A 21,901-nucleotide genomic window follows, 5' to 3' on the forward strand; every position below is an offset into this window, starting at 1 on the left:
AAGTGAAATAAAATGTTTAGAATGATTAATAGACTACTGGAAAGACTTCCTGTGATTGTTCCCTGCGTAATATTCATTTAATTACTGAAGAAGAAGATTTAAAGGGACACAATACTGTAAAGTCCACATGTTAAATGGACCGACCTTGTGTTATAGAGGATTTGACAAGAGTGTCTTTTCAGGGACAGGACGGATTTATGATTTTTTTTCCCCCTGAGAATGACGAGTGACTTTTGAGTTGATTCTGATTCACCAGAGCCCTGCTATTAAAGTCTATTAAGACCACTATTAAGACCACTGTTAAGACCTCTGTTAAGACTAATATTAAGACTATATCAAGAACAGTATTAAGACCACTGTTAAGACCACTGTTAAGACCTTTATTAAGACTAATATTGAGACCAATATTAAGACTATATTAAGACCACTGTTAAGACTAATTTTAAGACCATTATTAAGAATAGTATCAAGACCACTATGAAGACTAATATTATGACCACTGTTAAGACTATATTAAGACCACTATTAATGCTATATTAAGACTAATGTTAAGACCACTATTAAGACTAATATTAAGACCACTCTTAAGACTTAATATTCAGACCACTATTAAGACCACTATTAAGACTAATATTCAGACTATATTAAGACCACTATTAAGACTTAATATTCAGACCACTGTTAAGACTAATATTCAGACCACTATTAAGACTTAATATTCAGACCACTATTAAGACCACTATTAAGACTAATATTCAGACTAATATCAAGACCAGTATTAAGACTAATATTCAGACTATATTAATACAGTCCATTATCTCAGAGGTGGACTGAACAAGGAGCAGTTATTTTAATTCATGGTAAATAAGGTCATGTGACGTGCTTCCAGTTTTTGAATGATTGGTGTTCATCATAACACTACACACAAGAGTACGATGGAAACGTCATACCTCAGAACATGTGATACATACAGCAGCAGTATAATTCATAACATGATACGAGGGAACTTACACATTTGTGAACATATTGATAGATGAGGTCCAACCTGTGACTAAATCAACACAAACCAAACAGAAGAGGAACATTAGATCAACAACCGCTGCTGTATTTTGTCTTGTTGTCTCCATCAGATGCCTGTGAACTCACACTGGACCCAAACACAGCACACAGATGCCTCCTTCTGCCTGAGGACAACAGAAAGGTGACACTGGTGAGAGAGGAGCAGTCGTATACTGATCATCCAGACAGATTTGACTCCTGTAGACAGGTTCTATGTAGAGAGAGTCTGTCTGACCGCTGTTACATGGAGGTAAAGTGGGAAGGAGTGGTTATTATAGAAGTGACTTACAGAGGAATCAGAAGGAGAGGAGGAGGTGATGACTGTCTGCTTGGATATAATGAAAAGTCCTGGAATCTGGCCTGCCGTAGTGATAGATACAATGTCTGTCATAATAATAGAGTAACAGAGATACGTATCTCCCCCTCCTCCTCTGACAGAGTAGGAGTGTATCTGGACTGGTCTGCTGGAACTCTGTCCTTCTACAGAGTCTCCTCTGAGACACTGATACACCTCCACACCTTCACATCCACATTCACTGAACCTCTCCATGTTGGGTTTAGGTTTGTGTCACGTGGCTCCTCAGTGTGTGTGTGTGTTAGATAGAGGAGGTAGAGACGCCTCCTGTGTCCTGGAGGAACACTCACACTCTTGCCCAAAGACACCTGCTGACATGATAGATCACTCTGTACACACACACACACACACACACACACACACACACACACACACACACACACACACACACACACACACACACACACAGGTGTAAGGAGGAAAATGAAATCAATGAGTAATTTAAGCAGGTAGAACCAAGTTATTAAAGTTATACAAATCACTTTTAATCCTGCAGCTTTTTGAATGATCTTATAATAGAATAAAGTAGAATAGAATAGAATCATGTTATTTTCTAAAGGGAGCTTCATCATAATAAATAGCTGGTAATACTTTTCATCTGGTGTGTTATTAATCTCATCACTGCAACGTAAACATCTACATTAATTTCTGCTGTTGCAGATGAAAAGTTTTAAAGATGATAAAATTAACATTATATTTTTCTAGTTAGTTTCACACAGCTTTTAAAAACGGAGTCCTTGCCTTTCATGTCCAGTGTGTAGATATTCTCCTGTAATGAACTATTTGATCTGGTCTATCATTTGTCCTTTTAAATGTTATAAATCACGTTACACAATGTGTGTGTTGTGTTGTAGCTGTGTGTAAGTTGATTCTCAGTTATATCTGAAGATACTTTGAGTCTGTCACACCCATAAAACTATGAGAGACATCTGTCAATCATTATTTACACTACACATTTACATTTACAAACTACTATTCTTACTGCACATGTTATTATTCCTCCACTTTTTCTTCTTATTCCACCTGTTTTTTCTAGCGCTAACTCCATCCACACGACACAAGTTCACATGATAAATCACAGTAACACCTATGCAGCTGTGACACATTAAACATGTTTATAGTAATTAGTGAAATTACAGTTTAAAACTTAAAAAGGCCCATGTATCTCAATGGGGGCATTACATCAGCTTCATCCAAACCCAACATACAATATACCAGACTGAGCAGCACCAGCAGCTGATCAATGAGACCCCTACACAACTATATACATGTATACACACACCTTACACTGCTGACACAATTTAATATTTCATCATATGCAAATGAGACAGTATGCATATGCATGAGCTGTAACAGACAGGACACAACAATAGAGCATACCTACTCAAGCAACACACACACACACACACACACGAATACTAAACAGAGACAGTGTGACCAAAGATATGTGTTTTGGGGTTGTAATAGTTGTGTGGTGTGTTTAATGTGTGTTGGGTGTATGCTTCATTGATTAGTTTCTGCATTTTACTCATGCTTATATTCTTATATTTACATTGTTTATGTTACCTTTGTTTATGTAAGCTTTATGCCTATATTTTATATGCTGTCTTCTAATGTAAAGCACATGGAGCTTACTTGTAATAAAATGTGCTACATAAATAAAATTGTCATCATAGTCATGGAGCAGTAACACACACAGGAGTCCACAGTAGTTTCTTCATCTGCTAGTCTCTGGATAATGTTGTGTGGTAAAATGCTGAGCTGGTGAATTAACATCCAGATGAAGTTAGAGATGTTCTGCCTTCAGCTTTGGTAGCAACACTGGTCCTCTGCTTCTGTTTTAGGTGTAGACGCTCCGTCCTGCTCCTACTTCTCCTGTCATACATTAGCTTTTGTCATTAAAGCCCAGAGATTTGATTGGCTCTCGTAACAGGAAGTGTCAGACTGCAGTCAGCGCGAATCCAAGCATGGTGTTGTGTGTGTGTGTGTGTGTGTGTGTGTGTGTGTGTGGGGTGATGGTGATGGTGAAACGAGGCTTTCTGAAGCTTTCAACCTTTTTGAACCGTAGGGCATCAGGGGCTAAAGTTAACAGATAAGTCAGAAGTTTTGTATATCGGGGCAAGTAGAGAAGGTTTAGGAACAGGATTAAAAGAGAAGAAGGGTAATTTCAGGGTGGTAGGTGTGAATTTAGGGGTTGAGGATAAGAGAGAAATATACAGTATGAAGAGGTATTGAATGTGATTAGGAGGACATGGGGGTTTGGGAAACTCAGAGGGTTGGAGCTGAAAGGGAAGGTGGTGGTTGTGAATGGATTAGTTGTGAGTGCGGTTGTGTGTGTAATGAATGTGCTGGATGTGCCTGAGAGAGGGTTGAAGGAGGTGGAAAGAATGGTGAGTGATTTTCTGTGGGATGGGAAGGGAGTTAGGACAGCAAAGGAGGTGATGGGAAATGACTGTGAAGATAGTGGGTTGAAGTTAATTTAGCCGCGGGTTGAGTATCACTGTACTAGACAGTCTGGGCAGGACACCCCTTAGAAACGCACTTCCATTCCCACCAACTCTCTGGGGACGCTAATAATGTCCACCCTAGCTGCACGTGGCTGTTAGCGCGTTTGTTTGTGACTTGGACTTTTTTGCATTGAGGCTTTTCAGTAGCCTCCACGAGCAGCATTAATGATGTTCGTCAGCGCGGGAACCGCTGCGCTGATTCACAGCCAATAGGAAACTCCTACTTCCGGGTTTGTGTGACGCTCACAAAATGCATGATCACATTTTATGTAATTTTCTTTGTTTTTATTTTGTGGGTGTAATATGAGCCATCATGGTTAATTATTGCCTTTTCGGACTTTAAGCCTTCTTAATAGTACACGACTGATCACTGTCCGTCAGTCACTAACTATGGTCACTCAGTCAGTCAGTCAGGGACATTCACGTTTGTAGGGCTGTCCCTGCTGGCCGGTCCAGCCCACAAAGATGTGTGTCCCATCTGTGATGCAATAAAATGATCTGTTTCTTAACAAGATCTAAGATCAAGTGAATCCAGTGTGTTTTAGTGCCATTTTAAGAGTTTTAAGCATATTTTGATGGTGATCAGGATAATATTCCATCCATCATGTCTGTGATTATTCTTATTCATCCAGGTCATGGTCATCCAAAGGAGTTGAATCAAGTGCAACTGGACTTGGTATATATCCGTGAAGACGTTTCACCTCTCATCCAAGAGGCTTCCTCAATTCGTGCCTTTCTGACTAGACCAAGCTACTCTGACTGGCTGGTGATGAGACTCAGAAGACTCAGAAATCTCTACCTAGGAGACTCAAGAAGCCTAGCCTCCAAGAACAACAGTCGGTCACTAACGGCTCCAACGACTCTCATGACCACTGAACAATGAAGTTGAAACTAACACCCCCAACGACCGTCGCTGCTAAACACATGCAAACCAATAGCTCCGATAACGACGGGCGCGGCTGGACATCGGTACATAAAAGAGCCACTCATATCTATGGCTCTGTTAGCGACGGGCGTTGGTAAACATAGGGACACAAAGAGCCATGGACATCTACAGCTCTGACAGCGACTCCTAGAGGATAAATGCTGAGTCTCATCACCAACCAGTCAGACTAGCTTGGTCTAGTTAGAAAGGCACGAATTGAGGAAGCCTCTTGGATGAGAGGCGAAACGTCTTCAAGGATATATACCAAGTCCAGTTGCACTTGATTCAACTCCTTTGGAATTCCATCCATCCATTATCCAAACCACTTATCCTGCTCAGGTTCGCGGGGATGCTGGAGCTTATCCCAGCAGTCATTGGGCGGCAGGAGGGGAGACACCTTGGACAGGCTGCCAGTACATCACAGGACCCCCCCCCCCACACACACACACACACACACACCTAGGGACAATTTAGTACGGCCGATCCACCTGACCTACATGTCTTTGGACTGTGGGAGGAAACCGGAGCACCCGGAGGAAACCCACGCAGACACGGGGAGAACATGCAAACTCCACACAGAGGACAACCCGGGACGACCCCCAAGGTGGGACTACCCCGGGGGCTCGAACCCAGGACCTTCTTGCTGTGAGGCGACCACACTAACCACTGGGCCACCCGTCCACCCCAGGATAATGTTGTGAATCACAGTTATTGTAGTCAGGATAATCGTGACATGACATTTTCATATCGTCCCACCCCTCGTCTCAGGCTCTTTGGAAATCATCTAACAAGGGTTCAGGTTTCCCATTAAAAAAGGGATAACAGACAACAGTGATATGAATAAAAGAAGAGCATCATGAAGAGTGGCAGATTCATATCATACTCCATCCAGTTCTGAGAGAAATCTGCTGATGGAGAAGACAAGTTGATTCAGAGCAGACAACACTAAATCTGTCAGAGTAAAGACAGAAGGACCAAAACACATGGAACATGTTTACTGTCATGTGTATCCTCCTCATTAAAGCACAGATAAACTAGGGAAAAGGAGGAGAGACAGCAGCAACATCCTGTTTGTAGCAGGAAGCAGCAATAAAGAAGACACAACAGCGTCACAGCTAATGCGAGACATTAACACATCACAGTTTGGGACGGGAAAATGTCTTGTGCCTTGTTGGCAGAGGTAATAACTAGAAGAAGAAAGCCACTGTCATTGTGTTGCAGTGTATTTTTACAACGAATGTGTTCTCTGCATGTAACCCCTCCTATTGTATAGGAGCAGTGGGCAGCTAGCTGCAGCGCCCGGGGACCAACTCCAGTTCTTCTTTCTGTTGCCTTGCTCAGGGGCACAGGCAGGAGTATTAACCCTAACATGCAGGTCTTTTTGATGGTGGGAGGAAACCCACACAGACACGGGGAGAACATGCAAACTCCACACAGAAAGGACCTGGGATGGCCTGGGGTTCGAACCTAGGACCTTCTTGCTGTGAGGCAGCAGCGCTGTCCACTGGGCCACCATGCTGCCCCGGTATAACTAATAAGGGTGCTACCTGGATGTGCTTTGCCTCTCTGAAAAGTCTCCTGCAACATCTTGTGTGGCATGGAGGGTGGTGCAGGACACTTGGATATATGGGCATCTTCTTGTTTCTGTCCAGCCTCATAACTTTCAAGGGTGTTGTTTTTAAATGTTTGAAGAGGTGACTCGTGTTGCTGCTGTGTGGCACTTTCTGTCACAAATAGTTCATCTTGCTGTATTGTTATGTACAGGTGGAAAGTAACATCACACCACGCTACGTTGCTTTCCCTTCTCTCACAAGTTTGATGCAGAAGTGTGCGCACAAACATCAACATTTAACATGTATATTTAATATTTATATTTAACATTTAAAGTTTATATTTAACATTTATATTCTACATTTAAAGTTTATATTTAACATGTATATTTAATATTTATATTTAACATTTAAAGTTTATATCTAATATTTAACATTTATATTCAACATTTAAAGTTTATATTTAACGTTTATATTTAATATTTATATTTAACAATTAAAGTTTATATTCATATTTTATATTTAACATTTATATTCAACATTTAAAGTTTATATTTATATTTTATATTTTACATTTATATATTATATCATTTTATAATGCTTTAATGCAGATCATTACTCTTTAAAAATATATTACAATAGTTTACATGATTTTCTTGAAATGTTTAAAAAAGTGACAGTTGAAAATTGCATTTATTTATCTATATATATATATATTTATTTATTTAACTTTGTCGTTGCTAAATTTGCAAAAACTGAGCAGGAAAACAGAAGGTGCAGCTTTTTACAGGCGGTGCCCCATGAAGCTCTTTGGGACAACCTTGTGAATTTGGGCGATACAAAAAAAACTTGAGGTAACTACAAATTCTACCTTTTCTCACTTGAGTGGTTTTGATTTTTATCATTTGGAGGTGGATCAACAGACCGGCCACTCTTCATGGACCCACAGCTGGACACAGAGGAGTCTGCTCTCTCTTCCTGGACCCTTTCAGAGACAAGACCAGGACACAGTAAATACATCAGTGTCTGTACTAAGAAAGACAAAGTTGCCTTTTTGTTTGCTGGTATATTTGATAGTGTTACTCATCATAATGCCATATAGTAATATATAATAGCATAACCACTAAACGCTGTCTAAGAGTGGGGACCATCTCAAAGTTAAGGTACTGACTCTTAGACCGGTCACTCTTGATGGACACTCAGCTGGGTACAGGGGAGTCTGGTCTCTCCTGATGGACTGGGCTTCAACACAACACAAGCAGACCTTTGACTCTGACTGATGACGTCACGATGACGTCATTGCTGAGCTGTGAGATGGAGACCAGTCATGGACAGTTAGAGGTCCTCATCTCACCTCTTAGCTTTGGTCTGGCTGTCATGTCCTCCAGACAGAGTGGTTTTAGAGGTAGGACCTCCCTCCTGTCTCTCCTCAGACACATTCATAGTAAAGACCTTTATTCAAAGACAACACACATAACAGCTGAGTTTCATTCTGATTAGCTTTCTATCAGGGTCAGTGGTGATTATGAATGTCAGCAACAGCTTCCTGTTGTGTCAGCATGAAGACGAGCAGGTGAAACAGTCTGGTAGGACAATGATGCTGGTTTTAATTTTGAATATAAGTCTTAATATATTTGATTCAGATGAAGATTGTGTGCAGAAAACAGCACACACAGTAGGAAGACACAAGCTGAATAAGTGGCAGAATACATCTTGGGAACTACATAATGCTTGAGGTTACAAAAGTCAAACTAAATATCAATTTCTTCACTTGTTGGTTTGGTTTTACAGTTTAGGATTCGTTCGTTGTTTGACACTGTTCAGGTAAATGCCCCCCCCCCCATTTTCTCCTCTATTGTATTTGCCCAGTTACCTTATTTTCCGAGCCGTCCCGGTCGCTGCCCCCCCCCCCTCTGCCGGTCCGGGGAGGGCTGCAGACTACAGACTTGCCCCCGATACATGTGGAGTCACCAGCTGCTTCTTTTCACCTGACAGTGAGGAGTTTCACCAGGGGAATGTAGCGTGTGGGAGGATCACGCTATTCCCCCCAGTTCCCCCTCCCCCCTGAACAGGCACCCCCACTGACCAGAGGAGGCGCCAGTGCAGTGACCAGGACATGCACCAACATCCGGCTTCCCACCCACAGACACGGCCAATTGTGTCTGTAGGGACGCCCGACCAAGCTGGAGGTAACACAGGGATTCGAACCAGCGAGCCCTGTGTTGGTAGGCAACAGAGTAGACCGCTACGCTACCCGGAGGCCCAGGTGAACTTTATGATGGTTTACAATTTGTCTTTTTCCTTGCAGTCATTGTGTCATTAGAGGTCAACAGAAGGTTGATCCTGGTTGTTGTGTCTGGTGCAGTCCTGTGTTGGTCAGTAGACATGGAGACAGTTGATGGCTGTGTTACAGCAGGTCTCCTGCTGGAGGCATTGGAGGAGTGTACGGCTGGGACAGTGTATTTCTCTTAAACTTGACTTGAATGTCCATTCAAGTCATCTTAATGAAGTCCTAGTCAGGTTTTTGTGTCTTCTTATGAAATACAACATGTAATGGAGTGTAAATGGTGACCTCCATGTGTTGGCTCTGTAAGATGTCTACCAAACTCACATCCTCAGCAGTCCCCTGTAAGGATTGTATATTCCTGTCCTCGGGGTTCATCAGGAGGGACGTTGATTATTTCCTCACACCGTTCCACTTTACACTTCATTTGTATTTTAGTAAAACACGTTATGATGTTACGCTTTCCTCCCACAGGCCACAGACATGCAGGTCAGCTGAGTCGGCCATGCTGACTTGTCCCCGGTGTGTGTGTGTGTGTGTGTGTGTGTGTGTGTGTGTGTGTATGTGTGAGCGTGTGTGTGTGTGTATGTGTGAGCGTGTGTGTGTGTGTGTGTGTGTGTGTGTGTGTGTGTGAGCGAGCGAGCGAGCGTGTGTGTGTGTGTGTGTGTGTGTGTGTGTGTGTGTGTGTGTGTGTGTGTGTGTGTGTGTGTGTGTGTGTGTGAGAGAGAGAGATGGACTGGCGTCCTGTCCAGGGTGTCTCCCCACCTGCCGCCCAATGACTGCTGGGATAGGCTCCAGCATCCCCGTGACCCTGAGAGCAGGGTAAGCGGTTTGGATAATGAATGAATGATGTTATGAAGTAATTTAAACTTTTTAAGATGTTTTATTCTTACTATAGTTTTTTTTTAAATACATTTTTCTGGTATGCCAACAAAAGCAGTTTGACAGTGGACACTGAAAGATGTTGGTTTGTATGAGTTTGTGGACAAATCACCCATCCTGTGTTTTATCCTTCTTTCTTCTTGCTTGTGTACATTGCAGTGGGGCTTTTCAGCCTTTAACGGGTTTCTCAGCCAGCTGGTCGTCCACAGTTTAACTCACCACATCTTGTTGAGACACATGTTCACCCTAACTAACTAAGCCTGGCTGAGAAACCTCCAAGCACAAGATGTTGTGTTGCTGTAAAGCCTCTGGAGGCAAATGTGTAATTTGTGATATTGGGCTTTACAAATTAAACTGACTTGACTTGACTCGGTTGGGGTGTTATGCCAAAATATCCACCAGGGGGCAGAGTGGTTTCACACTCTTTGAAACCGAAAGTTCCTTTTTCACAGTTCATCGTTGTAAACACCATATGTGCTAGTGTTATTTCATGATGGTGTTATTCAGTTAATTGTTTCTTTGTGATTTTTGCCTGTAGTTAAATATGACTGCATGAACGTTATACTCAGTCCAGTCAAACAAAGCTGAAAGTAAAATAATAAAGCTGTCATGGTATCTTGCTTTCTGTCTCAATACAAATAGATGGAAGCCAGCGTCCTTTATGGTTCACAGACGTGCTGTTTTCTGACTCTGTTACCTGAAAAGCTTCATGGTCCGATGCTGAGGATCTGGGTGATGAGGATAAAATGGAGGATCCTGATTATAAGCCCACACTAGCAGAACTGAATGACAACTCTTCTTCTGAGTCTTTGCGTGAGACAGATGAGGCCCCACCAAGCACTTCTTCATCACCTCCTGACAAGAAGGAAAAGAAATGTGGAAAAACACTGAAAACCATCTCAGTGGGACAGCCAAGAGGACTTCCCTGTTTCCCAGTCAGGATAAAAAAACATGAGAATAAATGAAGGTAAAGATTGTGGAGGGGTGAGGATACTGAATCATCCCTTTCTTCGGATTCAGTGGGTTTGAAGCCCTGGAAGATGCAAAGACTCCTTCTCGATATTGAAAGGTGCTCCTCACAGACCGGATGGTTGACCATATCAATGTGTATTCTGCCCAGGAGTCGGGAGAGCAGTTAAAATGAGAGACTGAAGACTTCTTGGTGATACTCTTGTACATGGTTGTGTTGTCCTTCCCAGCCATTGATGACTGCTGGAAACCAGGGTCACACTTTAGCTTGGTTACAGATACGCCATTGAAGGTGTTTTGACTGTTGTGTTGGTTCATACTTTTCGATGATAATAACCAATATGGTGGCAGCAGTGACAGATTTTACAAAGTTCGTCCCCTTTCTGAGATGCTCTGTCAGCCGTGTCGTCTGGTCCCTCCTGAATACAAGCAGACTGTGGATGGGTCATGGGGACATATAAAGGAAGAAGGGCAGGCTCTCTGTGACCGTACACTGCAAATAAACTTTAACAAGTTGGGAGTCAGATTGTCTTGCAGGGCCAGATCCTCTGGCATCATCCCTGACTGACTCTGTATCAAGGGGCCTTCACATTAGTCAGTGCTACCCTGAGTGAGGAGGGACAGGCACTAACCCTTGGGGCCAAAGTGGTGATGGGCTTATGCAAAGCCATTCAAGAGCCAAATCCTAGTGATCTTCTGTGAAAATTACTTCACCCACTTTGATTTGGTCCAGAGACTTGATCCAAGCCTGGGTGTAAAGTGCGTTGGCATTGTGACATCAGCCCTCACAGGTGGAGCTCCTCAGATGTCTGATAAGGAGCTTGTCCAGAAGGGACAGGGAGCTTGTGATCGCTGCTCATCTGAAGGAGTCATTGCAGTGAGATGGTTTGACAGACAACAAGTGTGTCACCATTCGTTGCATCGCCTGGTTAGTTGAGTCTCTTTCCTCTCTGACGTGGTGGAGCAAAGGAGACAGTGTAAAGATTGCTGTTCCTGTCTCCAGTCAGCATATGGGAGGGACTTAGCTCTCAGATATGCTGCTTAAACCTGGACAAACCACAAACATGGTGCAGGTTCTTGTTCTAAATATAATCCGTCTCACATGGTTGGCTGGTGATGAAGAGGGAGTGTGAGGAAGAGAAACCCATGTCTCTCTAAAGAGTCTTTGCAGCTGCACACAGATTGAAAACAGACAAGACAGCTCCACCCCAAGACCATCCTCCTCCTCCTCCTCCTCACCACCACCACCAGCAGCAGCAGCACAACACCACCTGATGTAAAAATGTGTTTCTGATGCAACACCGCCTCATTAGAAATTGCTGCTTTCTTTTGCTCATGAAGGCTTCCTATGGTTTTATATTGTTCATTTATTTTGATGCATTTTAATCATAATTTAGTTTAATTTCATACTTTTAGAATTTAATTAGCATTTATGTTGACATTTATAATTCAGTTGCTAGTTATTGTTCTGTAGGATTTGAGGGTTCACCATTTCATAATGGTCTAGTCTAGTATTACATAAAGGGTCAGTGCTGCCCTCATCTCATAACCTGCAGCATCCTGCATCACTGTGTGTCCTGAGTTAAAGGAATAGAAAGGGCCATATCCAATGCAAGACTTAATGTGCTTTTCTTATTAATCTGTAGGCCCACACACGTCTGTTCTAGCACTGACTGCTGCTGAGCAATATAAAAACTATAATTACCTGGAGGATGAACAAGTTATTACAGGACTATCTGGGACACTGGTGGTCTGTTGAGAGCAGGATTGACCCTTAGACTCTACTAGAAACTACAGTCACACACATGCAACTTGCTTTTAGGCTGGAGACTCTTTTTCATAGGACCAACCTGTTGTATTGAACTTGGCAGGTGGAAAAAAAAATAAACACACACACACACACACACAGGCTGAGTTACAGTCTAATAAGCTTTCTACTGGAGGATCAGTGGTGATTATGAACAGAAGCAACACGTCACATTAAAGTCAGTGTAAAAACACTACAACCATCTGCTGTTTCCATCAGATGGGCTGAGCAGACCAGCATCTTAAATCTTGGACAATGTCAAAGGGTGTGTAAGGTATTTCAGGTTGTGTTTCTGCTTTGGCGGTGTGCCAACAACAGACCAGTAACACACAACACTGTCAAACTGGCTGTGAGACTTTGGCATCATTTCCAAATGAAACCCACACTTGTCTTTTATTCAGCCTCTGCGCAGTGTGGTGGTAAACACAGTTGAATGGTGCTATGCTAGTTGTCTAGTTTTATTATATATATATATATATATATATATATATATATGTGTTTGTGTGTGTGTGTGTGTGTGTGTATATGTATATATATACACTCACTGGCCACTTTATTAGGTACACCTTGCTAGTACCGGGTTGGACCCCCTTTTGCCTTCAGAACTGCCTTAGTCCTTCGTGGCCTAGATTCAACAAGGTACTGGAAACATTCCTCAGAGAGTTTGGTCCATATTGACATGATAGCATCACGCAGTTGCTGCAGATTTGTCGGCTGCACATCCATGATGCGAATCTCCCGGTCCACCACATCCCAAAGGTGCTCTATTGGATTGAGATCTGGTGACTGTGGAGGCCATTTGAGTACAGTGAACTCATTGTCATGTTCAAGAAACCAGTCTGAGATGATTCGAGCTTTATGACATGGCGCGTTATCCTGCTGGAATTAGCCATCAGAAGATGGGAACACTGTGGTCATAAAGGGATGGACATGGTCAGCAACAATACTCAGGTAGGCTGTGGCGTTGACACGATGCTCAATTGGTACTAAGGGGCCCAAAGTGTGCCAAGAAAATATCCCCCACACATTACACCACCACCACCAGCCTGAACCGTTGATACAAGGCAGGATAGATCCATGCTTTCATGTTGTTGACGCCAAATTCTGACCCTACCATCTGAATGTCGCAGCAGAAATCGAGACTCATCAGACCAGGCAACGTTTTTCCAATCTTCTATTGTCCAATTTTGGTGAGCCTGTGCGAATTGTAGCCTCAGTTTCCTGTTCTTAGCTGACAGGAGTGGCACCCGGTGTGGTCTTCTGCTGCTGTAGCCCATCTGCCTCAAGGTTCGACATGTTGGGCGTTCAGAGATGCTCTTCTGCATACCTCAGTTGTAATGAGTGGTTATTTGAGTTACTGTTGCCTTTCTGTCAGCTCAAACCAGTCTGGCCATTCTCCTCTGACCTCTGGCATCAACAAGGCATTTTCGCCCACAGAACTGCCGCTCACTGGATATTTCCTCTTTTTCGGACCATTCTCTGTAAACCCTAGAGATGGTTGTGCGTGAAAATCCCAGTAGATCAGCAGTTTCTGAAATACTCAGACCAGCCCGTCTGGCACCAACAACCATGCCACGTTCAAAGTCACTTAAATCACCTTTCTTCCCCATTCTGATGCTCGGTTTGAACTGCAGCAGATCGTCTTGACCATGTCTACATGCCTAAATGCATTGAGTTGCTGCCATGTGATTGGCTGATTAGAAATTTGCGTTAACGAGCAGTTGGACATGTGTGCCTAATAAAGTGGCCGGTGAGTGTATATATGTATGTATGTATGTATGTATGTATGTATGTATGTATGTATGTATGTATTAATAAGACAATTCTAGTCCAGCTATAAGCCATTTAATAATTAGATAGTAATTAAATTCAGTAAAACTGCAGTGGTAGGAATGAGAAAGATAACCTACATGTATGTCATACTGTGTTGTTGTACTGGGAGGACAAATGGACGGAAGTCCAAATACAGTCCTTACTGTCCGTCCCTCTACCCCGACAGACTGAGATATTCCTGTTGAACCTTCATCATCAGCTAAAAGTCAGTCAGGACACTTGTCAGTTATGGGACAGTGGATTTCTGTCAGTGTTGAAATGTGAAAGTGTCAAGTCACATGTTGTCAGCACTGGCTCATCTTTGGCTCCTAACTTCCCTCATAGAACCAGGATCCTGTTAGGACACATTCCTGTGTGCACTTCCTGACTGACTGTAAGTTTCATCAGGGCCATCGGGATGGAGCCTGCAGTCCAACATCAGGATCCAGTCTGAACGCCCAGTCCTGTATCCCACCGTCAGCACAGACCTGTTTCTGGATGTTAATTCACCAGGTAAGGATTTCACTAGGCAGCATTATCCAGACACTAATAGATGAATAAACTACTTTCAGGTCCTTTGTATTTTACTACTCAGTGACTATGGTGTACTTGTAAAGGACAACTGTGATGAAGTGTTTTAAAATGTCAATTTGATGCTTTTACATTTCATGCCCGTCCCCGATCCAGCATTACATATCAATTTCTGTCCATGCTGTGAAAAGTTGTCTACACAATTTCAACTACCACATTATTCATGTAATGGATTATAGTAAGTTTACCTAAATTCTTTAGTATGTGTATTAAGTCACTGTCAAGTCCGACCCACCATTAATGATTCCTCTACAGCAGCAGCAGCGTGCTCAGCAGTCCTGCACAGACTCCATAGACATGTTGACTATGTTCATATATCAGACAAAACAATGTATGAAACAACAGCAAACCATTTATCAAACCAGATCTGTCAACGCAGAAACATGAGAGTTTACTGTTGCTCTGGTTTCCCCCTCAGTAATAGACTTTATTATTATTTATTATGTTCTGTACTGTAACTGTGATTTTGTGTCATTGTAGACAGATTTTCATAACCACCGACTTCCTACCTCAGCTACTGAATTTTAAATTGATAAAAGTTTCTCCACACCACTTTCATTTCTGAGTTTTGAGGCTTTTCTTCAGTCTACTGTCCAAGATGTGATTCTTATACTCTATCTAGTGGACACAGATAAACTAAACCACCTGACATGTGGTTTGTCTGACACAGACTAGACCTGACCACTGGTTAGACTGGTTAGACTGGTCTGATGTCATTCTGACATTTCTAGACTTGGATACTGAAGTTATGAGGATGTGATCAAATGTCCACAGACATCCAGGAGCCACCAAAGAGAATAAGAAGCATCTTCTCTCTTGTGTCCTCTACTGATGAAGACAGAAGGTCTGTTTGACTTGATGTGGACCTGAGTTCACCAGGTAACAATCCTACCAGGAAACATATTAAATGTATGATGACTCGTCTCTCTCCTATTACTTTGTACTGTATAACTGTATAGTGGAGTTGTAACAGATGACGGTGGTAAAATCTTTCCAAATGTTTATTTGTTGCTTTCAGATCTGAATATTCATTGGCATTCATTGCGTCATGATTTCCAGCATTTCTGTCTGACTTTGGTGTTGAGATGAACATTTCATGAGAATGTTTTATGTGTTTTCCTCTCAGTGGTACCCAGACAGAACCAACAGCAGCCAACAGGTTATAGTGTGTTGTCTCTCCTCATTCTGTTGGTGAGTTAAGCAGAAAGTCTCACAGCTGCTCTGACAGTCCAGATAAGTTTGACTGAAGTACATTTTATCTACTGTTCATCTACTGAGTGTAAAAAAGACTACCGCCTTCCAACACCGAGATCCACTCCCTTTAACACAACCACCTGTTAAACAGTCTAGGTCTCGACGGTCCACAAGGCTCCAAATCCTTCTTTCTGGATGTTTCTGGTCAGGCTGTTAGATGCAGACAGCAGGTGGTTCTAGTATTTTATACACTCAGTGTGTATGTGACATGTTACTAATATGAATGATGACAAGCCTACAAATAACTGATCCTCTAATGAAAATCTTATGATAACGAATGTGTCCAACTAACACAGCATGTTGTGTGTGTTTGTGTGAAGGTCTACACTCTGCTATGAATGTGTCTGAGGAGAGACAGGAGGGAGGTTCCACCTCTAAAACCACTCTGTCTGGGGAACATGACAGCCAGACCAAAGCTAAGAGGTAAGATGAGGATCTCTATCTGTCCATGACTGGTCTCCATCTCAGAGCTCAGCAGTGATGTCATCATGACATCATCAGTCAGAGTCAAAGGTCTGTTTGTGTTGTGTTGTAGCCCAGTCCACCAGGAGAGACCAGACTCCCCTGTACCCAGCTGTGTGTCCATCAAGAGTGACCACTCTATGGATCAGCCTATTTATTTCAAAGATGGACACCACTCTACTGAACAGAGGTGAGGTCTATGGTCACATGTATAGTGACTATCATTAAGACCAAAGTTGTTATTACTCTCTGGCATTGGAGGGATAATACTGTTCTTTTCACGTGTCCAATAACAATGTCCAACTGAGATGTTCTCTTTGGGTGTGTGTTCCCATTTATCACAGCATGCTGATTATTGACAATATTTATTGTGCTGATGTGGTGAATTGGTGAAGGCAAGGTGATCCAAGATATTTCAAAATGACTTTTGTCTTTGTTCCAATATTAAATTGTCTTCTTTTTGGTAAGAGCTGTGTTTTTCCTGATATCTATTTTCATTTACAATACTTCCTTTAACCTGTGACCTTAAAACAGCTGCCTTGCGCCATCACTTTGCCATCTAGCGTTCAACTTGTGACAGTGCAACAAAATAACCGTTTTCCTATTTACATTCTTATATAACATACAGTGGCTTGCAAAAGTATTCATACCCCTTGAACTTTTCCACATTTTGTCACGTTACGACCACAAACATAAATATATTTTATTGGAATTTTATGTGAAAGACCAACAGAAAGTGGCACACAATTGTGAAGTACAAAGAAAATTGTAGATGATTTTAAATTTTTTTTACAAATAAAAAACTGAAAAGTGCGGTGTGCAAAAGTATTCAGCCCCCTTTTCTCTGAGTGCAACCAATTGCCTTCAGAAGTTGCCTGATGATTGCTGAATGATCAAATGTTGACCTAATGACTAAATAGAGTCAACCTGGGTGTAATCTAATCTCAGTACAAATACAGTTGTTCTGTGACGGCCTCAGAGGTTTGTTAAGAGAATATTGGGGAGCAAACAGCATCATGAAGTCCAAGGAACACACCAGACAGCTCAGGGATAAAGTTGTGGGGAGGTTTAAAGCCGGGTTAGGCTATAAAAAGATTTCCCAAGCTTTGAACATCTCACGGAGCATTGTTCAATCCATCATCCGGAAATGGAAAGAGTATGGCACAACTGCAAACCTACCAAGACACGGCCGTCCACCTAAACTTACAGGCTGAACAAGGGAGAGCACTGATCAGAGATGCAGCCAAGAGGCCCATGGTGACTCTGCACGAACTGCAGAGATCAACAGCTCAGGTGGGGGAATCTGTCCACAGGACAACTATTGGTCGTGCACTGCACGATGGAAGAGTGGCAAGAAGAAAGCCATTGTTAAAAGAAAACCATAAGAAGTCCCGTTTGCAGTTTGCCAGAAGCCATGTGGGGGACACAGCAAACATGTGGAAGAAGGTGCTCTGGTCAGATGAGACCAAAATTGAACTTTTTGGCCTAAATGCAAAACGCTATGTGTTGCGGAAAACTAACATTGCACATCACTCTGAACACATCACCCCCACTGTCAAACATGGTGGTGGCAGCATCATGCTCTGGGGGTGCTTCTCTTCAGCAGGGACAGGGAAGATGGTCAGAGTTGATGGGAAGATGGATGGAGCCAAATACAGGGCAATCTTGGAAGAAAACCTGTTGGAGTCTGCAAAAGACTTGTGACTGGGGCGGAGGTTCACCTTCCAGCAGGACAACGACCCTAAACATAAAGCCAGGGCTACAATGGACTGGTTTAAAACACAACATATTCATGTGTTAGAATGGCCCAGTCAAAGTCCAGACCTAAATCCAATTGAGAATCTGTGGCAAGATCTGAAAACTGCCGTTCACAAACGCTCTCCATCTAATCTGACTGAGCTTGAGCTGTTTTGCAAAGAAGAATGGGCAAAAATATCAGTCTCTGGATGTGCAAAGCTGGTAGAGACATACCCCAAAAGACTTGCAGCTGTAATTGCAGCAAAAGGCGGTTCCACAAAGTATTGACTCAGGGGGGCTGAATACTTTTGCACACCGCACTTTTCAGTTTTTTATTTGTAATTTTTTTTTAAAATCATATATCATTTTCTTTGTACTTCACAATTGTGTGCCACTTTGTGTTGGTCTTTCACATAAAATTCCAATAAAATGTATTTATGTTTGTGGTCGAAACGTGACAAAATGTGGAAAAGTTCAAGGGGTATGAATACTTTTGCAAGCCACTGTATAATAATTATGTGAAGGGCTGCTATAACAGGCAGAAAGACGGTGAACTCAGTTTGTTCCAAGTTGACTAGTCGGGAGGTTGTGTGAGTGAATAGTCGACTAGTTGGTCTCAAGGAAGCCCTATTAATTAGGCTCTACTTTTCCTGGACCCACTTGCTTCAGTGAAGACCTGTGATTGTTATTTAGACCTACACACGTTCACAATAAAGAGATGCATGTATACAAATTGTTATATCTGTAATCTGTTTTATTTGCACCATAATTTAATTTGGACCATAATGTGTCACTACAAGTAACACGTCGCTTACTAACGACCAGCGATTCCCTCTCAAAACAGTGATTTGCCAAACTGACGTAGGACTAATCTACATATATCTGGCTCATATATTTAATTACTTCAAGAGATTAAGAAAAACTAGTCAGATCCATCAGGAACATCATAATAAAAACAATCAACAAGCTACTTATTTACTTTATCTTATTCACTTACTTGATTGTATTTATGTTCTGTTATTTTATTATTAATATTATAATATATTTTTATCCATCTTATCGATTTTGTCTTTGTTTTGTTTTGTCTTGTTTGTTTAAACTATTTTATCTACTTTATTTGTGTAGTATTTATTCAAATCTATTTTATTGTCATTATTCTCAAATTGTCTCAAATTGATCTCTTATCGGCTTGTCAGTCATCTGTGAGGCACTTTGAACTGCACTAACCTGTATCATAGGTGGTATTCAAATAAAGTTTGATTGATTGACACAAGATAAAAAACCTTACATCTAAAGATAAAAAAGTTGCCACAGTAGTCGACTATTCTGATCTATACCTACTTAATACATCTTCAAAACAAGACTTTTTAAATAGTCTCCCTCGGTTTTTAGTAGGATCCATCAGGAGAGACCAGACTCCCCTGTACCCAGCTGTGTGTCCATCAAGAGTGACCAGTCTATGAATATACCTATTTTTTTCAAAGATGGACACCACTCTACTAAACAGAGGTGAGGTCTGTGGTCACATTACTCTCTTGCATTGGAGGGATAATACTGTTCTTTTCACGTGTCCAATAACAATGTCCAACTGAGATGTTCTCTTTGGGTGTGTATATCCATTTATCACAGCATGCTGATTATTGAAAATATTTATTGTGCTGATGCGGTGAATTGGTGAAGGCAAAGTGTCCCGAAATATTTCAAAATGACATTTGTCTTTATTCCAATATTAAATTGTCGTCTTTACAGTAAGAACTGCGTTTTCCTGATACCTATGAGCATTTACATCCATCCATCCATCCATTATCCAAACCGCTTATCCTGCTCTCAGGGTCACAATGATACTGGAGCCTATCCCATTTACAATACTTTCTTTAACCTGTGCTCTTAAAACAGCTGCCTGGTAGCTGAATCATCACGTTGGGAACACTGCCATCTCGCGTTCAACTTGTGACAGTGCAACAAAATAAACATTTTCCTATTGACATTCTAATGTTTTACTGTCTCTAGATGGAGTTGATATTGAAAGAGTACCTGAGTTTAGATACTTGGGTATAATAACGGATGACAAACTGACATGGAAATCTCATAGCATATGTAAAAACAAAGGTGTCTAAGAATATTTCTGTTTTGAACAAGGCAAAGTACGTGTTGGATTACAAGGTAATGCAAATTCTGTACTGTTCACTTATTTAGTTCAGAGGACGAGGACCATAGAAGGAAATTTAATTTCAAACATCAGTATGCACGTACTACTTTAAAGCAGATGTGTATTTCGGTATGTGGTGTCAAACTGTGGAATTCTTTAGAGAAGGAGATAAAGGGTTTTATAAATATCTTTCAGTTTAAGAAAATGTATAAGAAAAGAATAATTAGACAATATGGAGTTGTCAGGTGATGGGTTTTCAGTTGATGGTGAATTATTGTGTGTGGTTTTTTTCATTTCTCATGTTGCTCTAAGTATTAGTTGTTGAGTAACTGACTGACAGAACATCTATTCTGTTTATTAATGTTTGAATAAGAGGCAGGCGATATAAGATTTTTCTTCTCCCTGCTCCTTTTTAATCATGGAATGTGTAAATTGATTTGTGTTTGATTATGAGTTGCTTGTTTCTGTCTGGAGCTGTGCATTACCATGAGTGGAATAAATAATAATGAATGAATGAATATTTACACATTATTTGAAGGGCTCCTGTAACAGGCACAAAATATGAGGATAGCAAAGTCAGTTTGTTTCAAATCCACTAGTCGGGAGGTTGTCTGAGCGAATAGTCGACTAGTTGGTCTCAAGAAAGCCGTATTAATTAGGCTCTACTTTTCCTGGACCCATTTGCTTCAGTGAAGACCTATGATTGTTATTTAGGCCTACACACATTCACAATAAAGAGCTGCATGTATACAAATTGTTATATCTTTAATCTGTTTTATTTGCACCGTAATTTAATTTGGACCATAATGTGTCACTGCAAGTAACACGTCGCTTACTAACAACCAGCGATTCCCTCTCAAAACAGTGATTTGCCAAACTGACGTAGCACTAATCTACATATATCTGAATTATATATTTAATTACTTTAAGAGATTAAGAAAAACTAGTCAGATCCATCGGGAACATCATAATAAAAGATTTTCAATGTACTTATTTACTTTATGTTATTCACTTATTCGGTTGTATTTATGTTCTGTTGTTTTATTGTTAATATTATGATACAATTTTATCCATCTTATCAATTTTACTTGTCTTTGTTTTGTTTTCTCCTGGTTGTTTAAACTATTTTATCTACTTTATTTGTGTAGTTTCTATTCAAATCTATTTTATTGTCATTATTCTCAAATTGTCTCAAATTGATCTCTTATCGGCTTGTCAGTCATCTGTGAGGCACTTTGAACATCACTATCCTGTATGAAAGGTGTTATTCAAATAAAGTTTGATTGATTGACACAAGATAAAAAAACCTTACATCTAAAGATAAAAAAGTTGACACAGTAGTCGACTATTCTGACCCATACCTACTTAATACATCTTCAAAACAAGACTTGTTGAATAGTCTTCCTCTGTTTTTAGCAGGATCCATCAGGAGAGACCAGACTCCCCTGTACCCAGCTGTGTGTCCATCAAGAGTGACCGGTCTATAGGGATACCTCTTAGATTCAAAGATGGACACGACTCTACTGAACAGAGGTCAGAATTAAACAGCCAATATGAA

The 21,901-nt window shown here is 41.2% G+C and overlaps 2 protein-coding genes and 1 long non-coding RNA gene across 3 annotated transcripts in view; 2 read left to right on the plus strand and 1 right to left on the minus strand.

Annotated features, from left to right (window-relative positions):
• Positions 1–1,663, plus strand: part of LOC130106730 (protein NLRC3-like) — a 29,675-nt gene extending 28,012 nt beyond the window's left edge. The window contains 1 exon segment of the mRNA XM_056272964.1: positions 1,131–1,663. Within this exon segment, the coding sequence (XP_056128939.1) occupies positions 1,131–1,663 (533 nt within the window).
• The window catches only part of LOC130110628 (NACHT, LRR and PYD domains-containing protein 12-like), a 571,318-nt gene that overhangs the window by 87,868 nt on the left and 461,549 nt on the right, over positions 1–21,901 (minus strand).
• On the plus strand, positions 16,632–21,776 carry LOC130106801 (uncharacterized). The gene is made up of 3 exons (XR_008809768.1): positions 16,632–16,647; positions 19,587–19,703; positions 21,760–21,776. It is a non-coding gene; the product is annotated as an uncharacterized LOC130106801 (long non-coding RNA).

Source organism: Lampris incognitus, chromosome 1, assembly GCF_029633865.1.
Source record: "Lampris incognitus isolate fLamInc1 chromosome 1, fLamInc1.hap2, whole genome shotgun sequence".
NCBI lineage: Eukaryota > Metazoa > Chordata > Actinopteri > Lampriformes > Lampridae > Lampris > Lampris incognitus.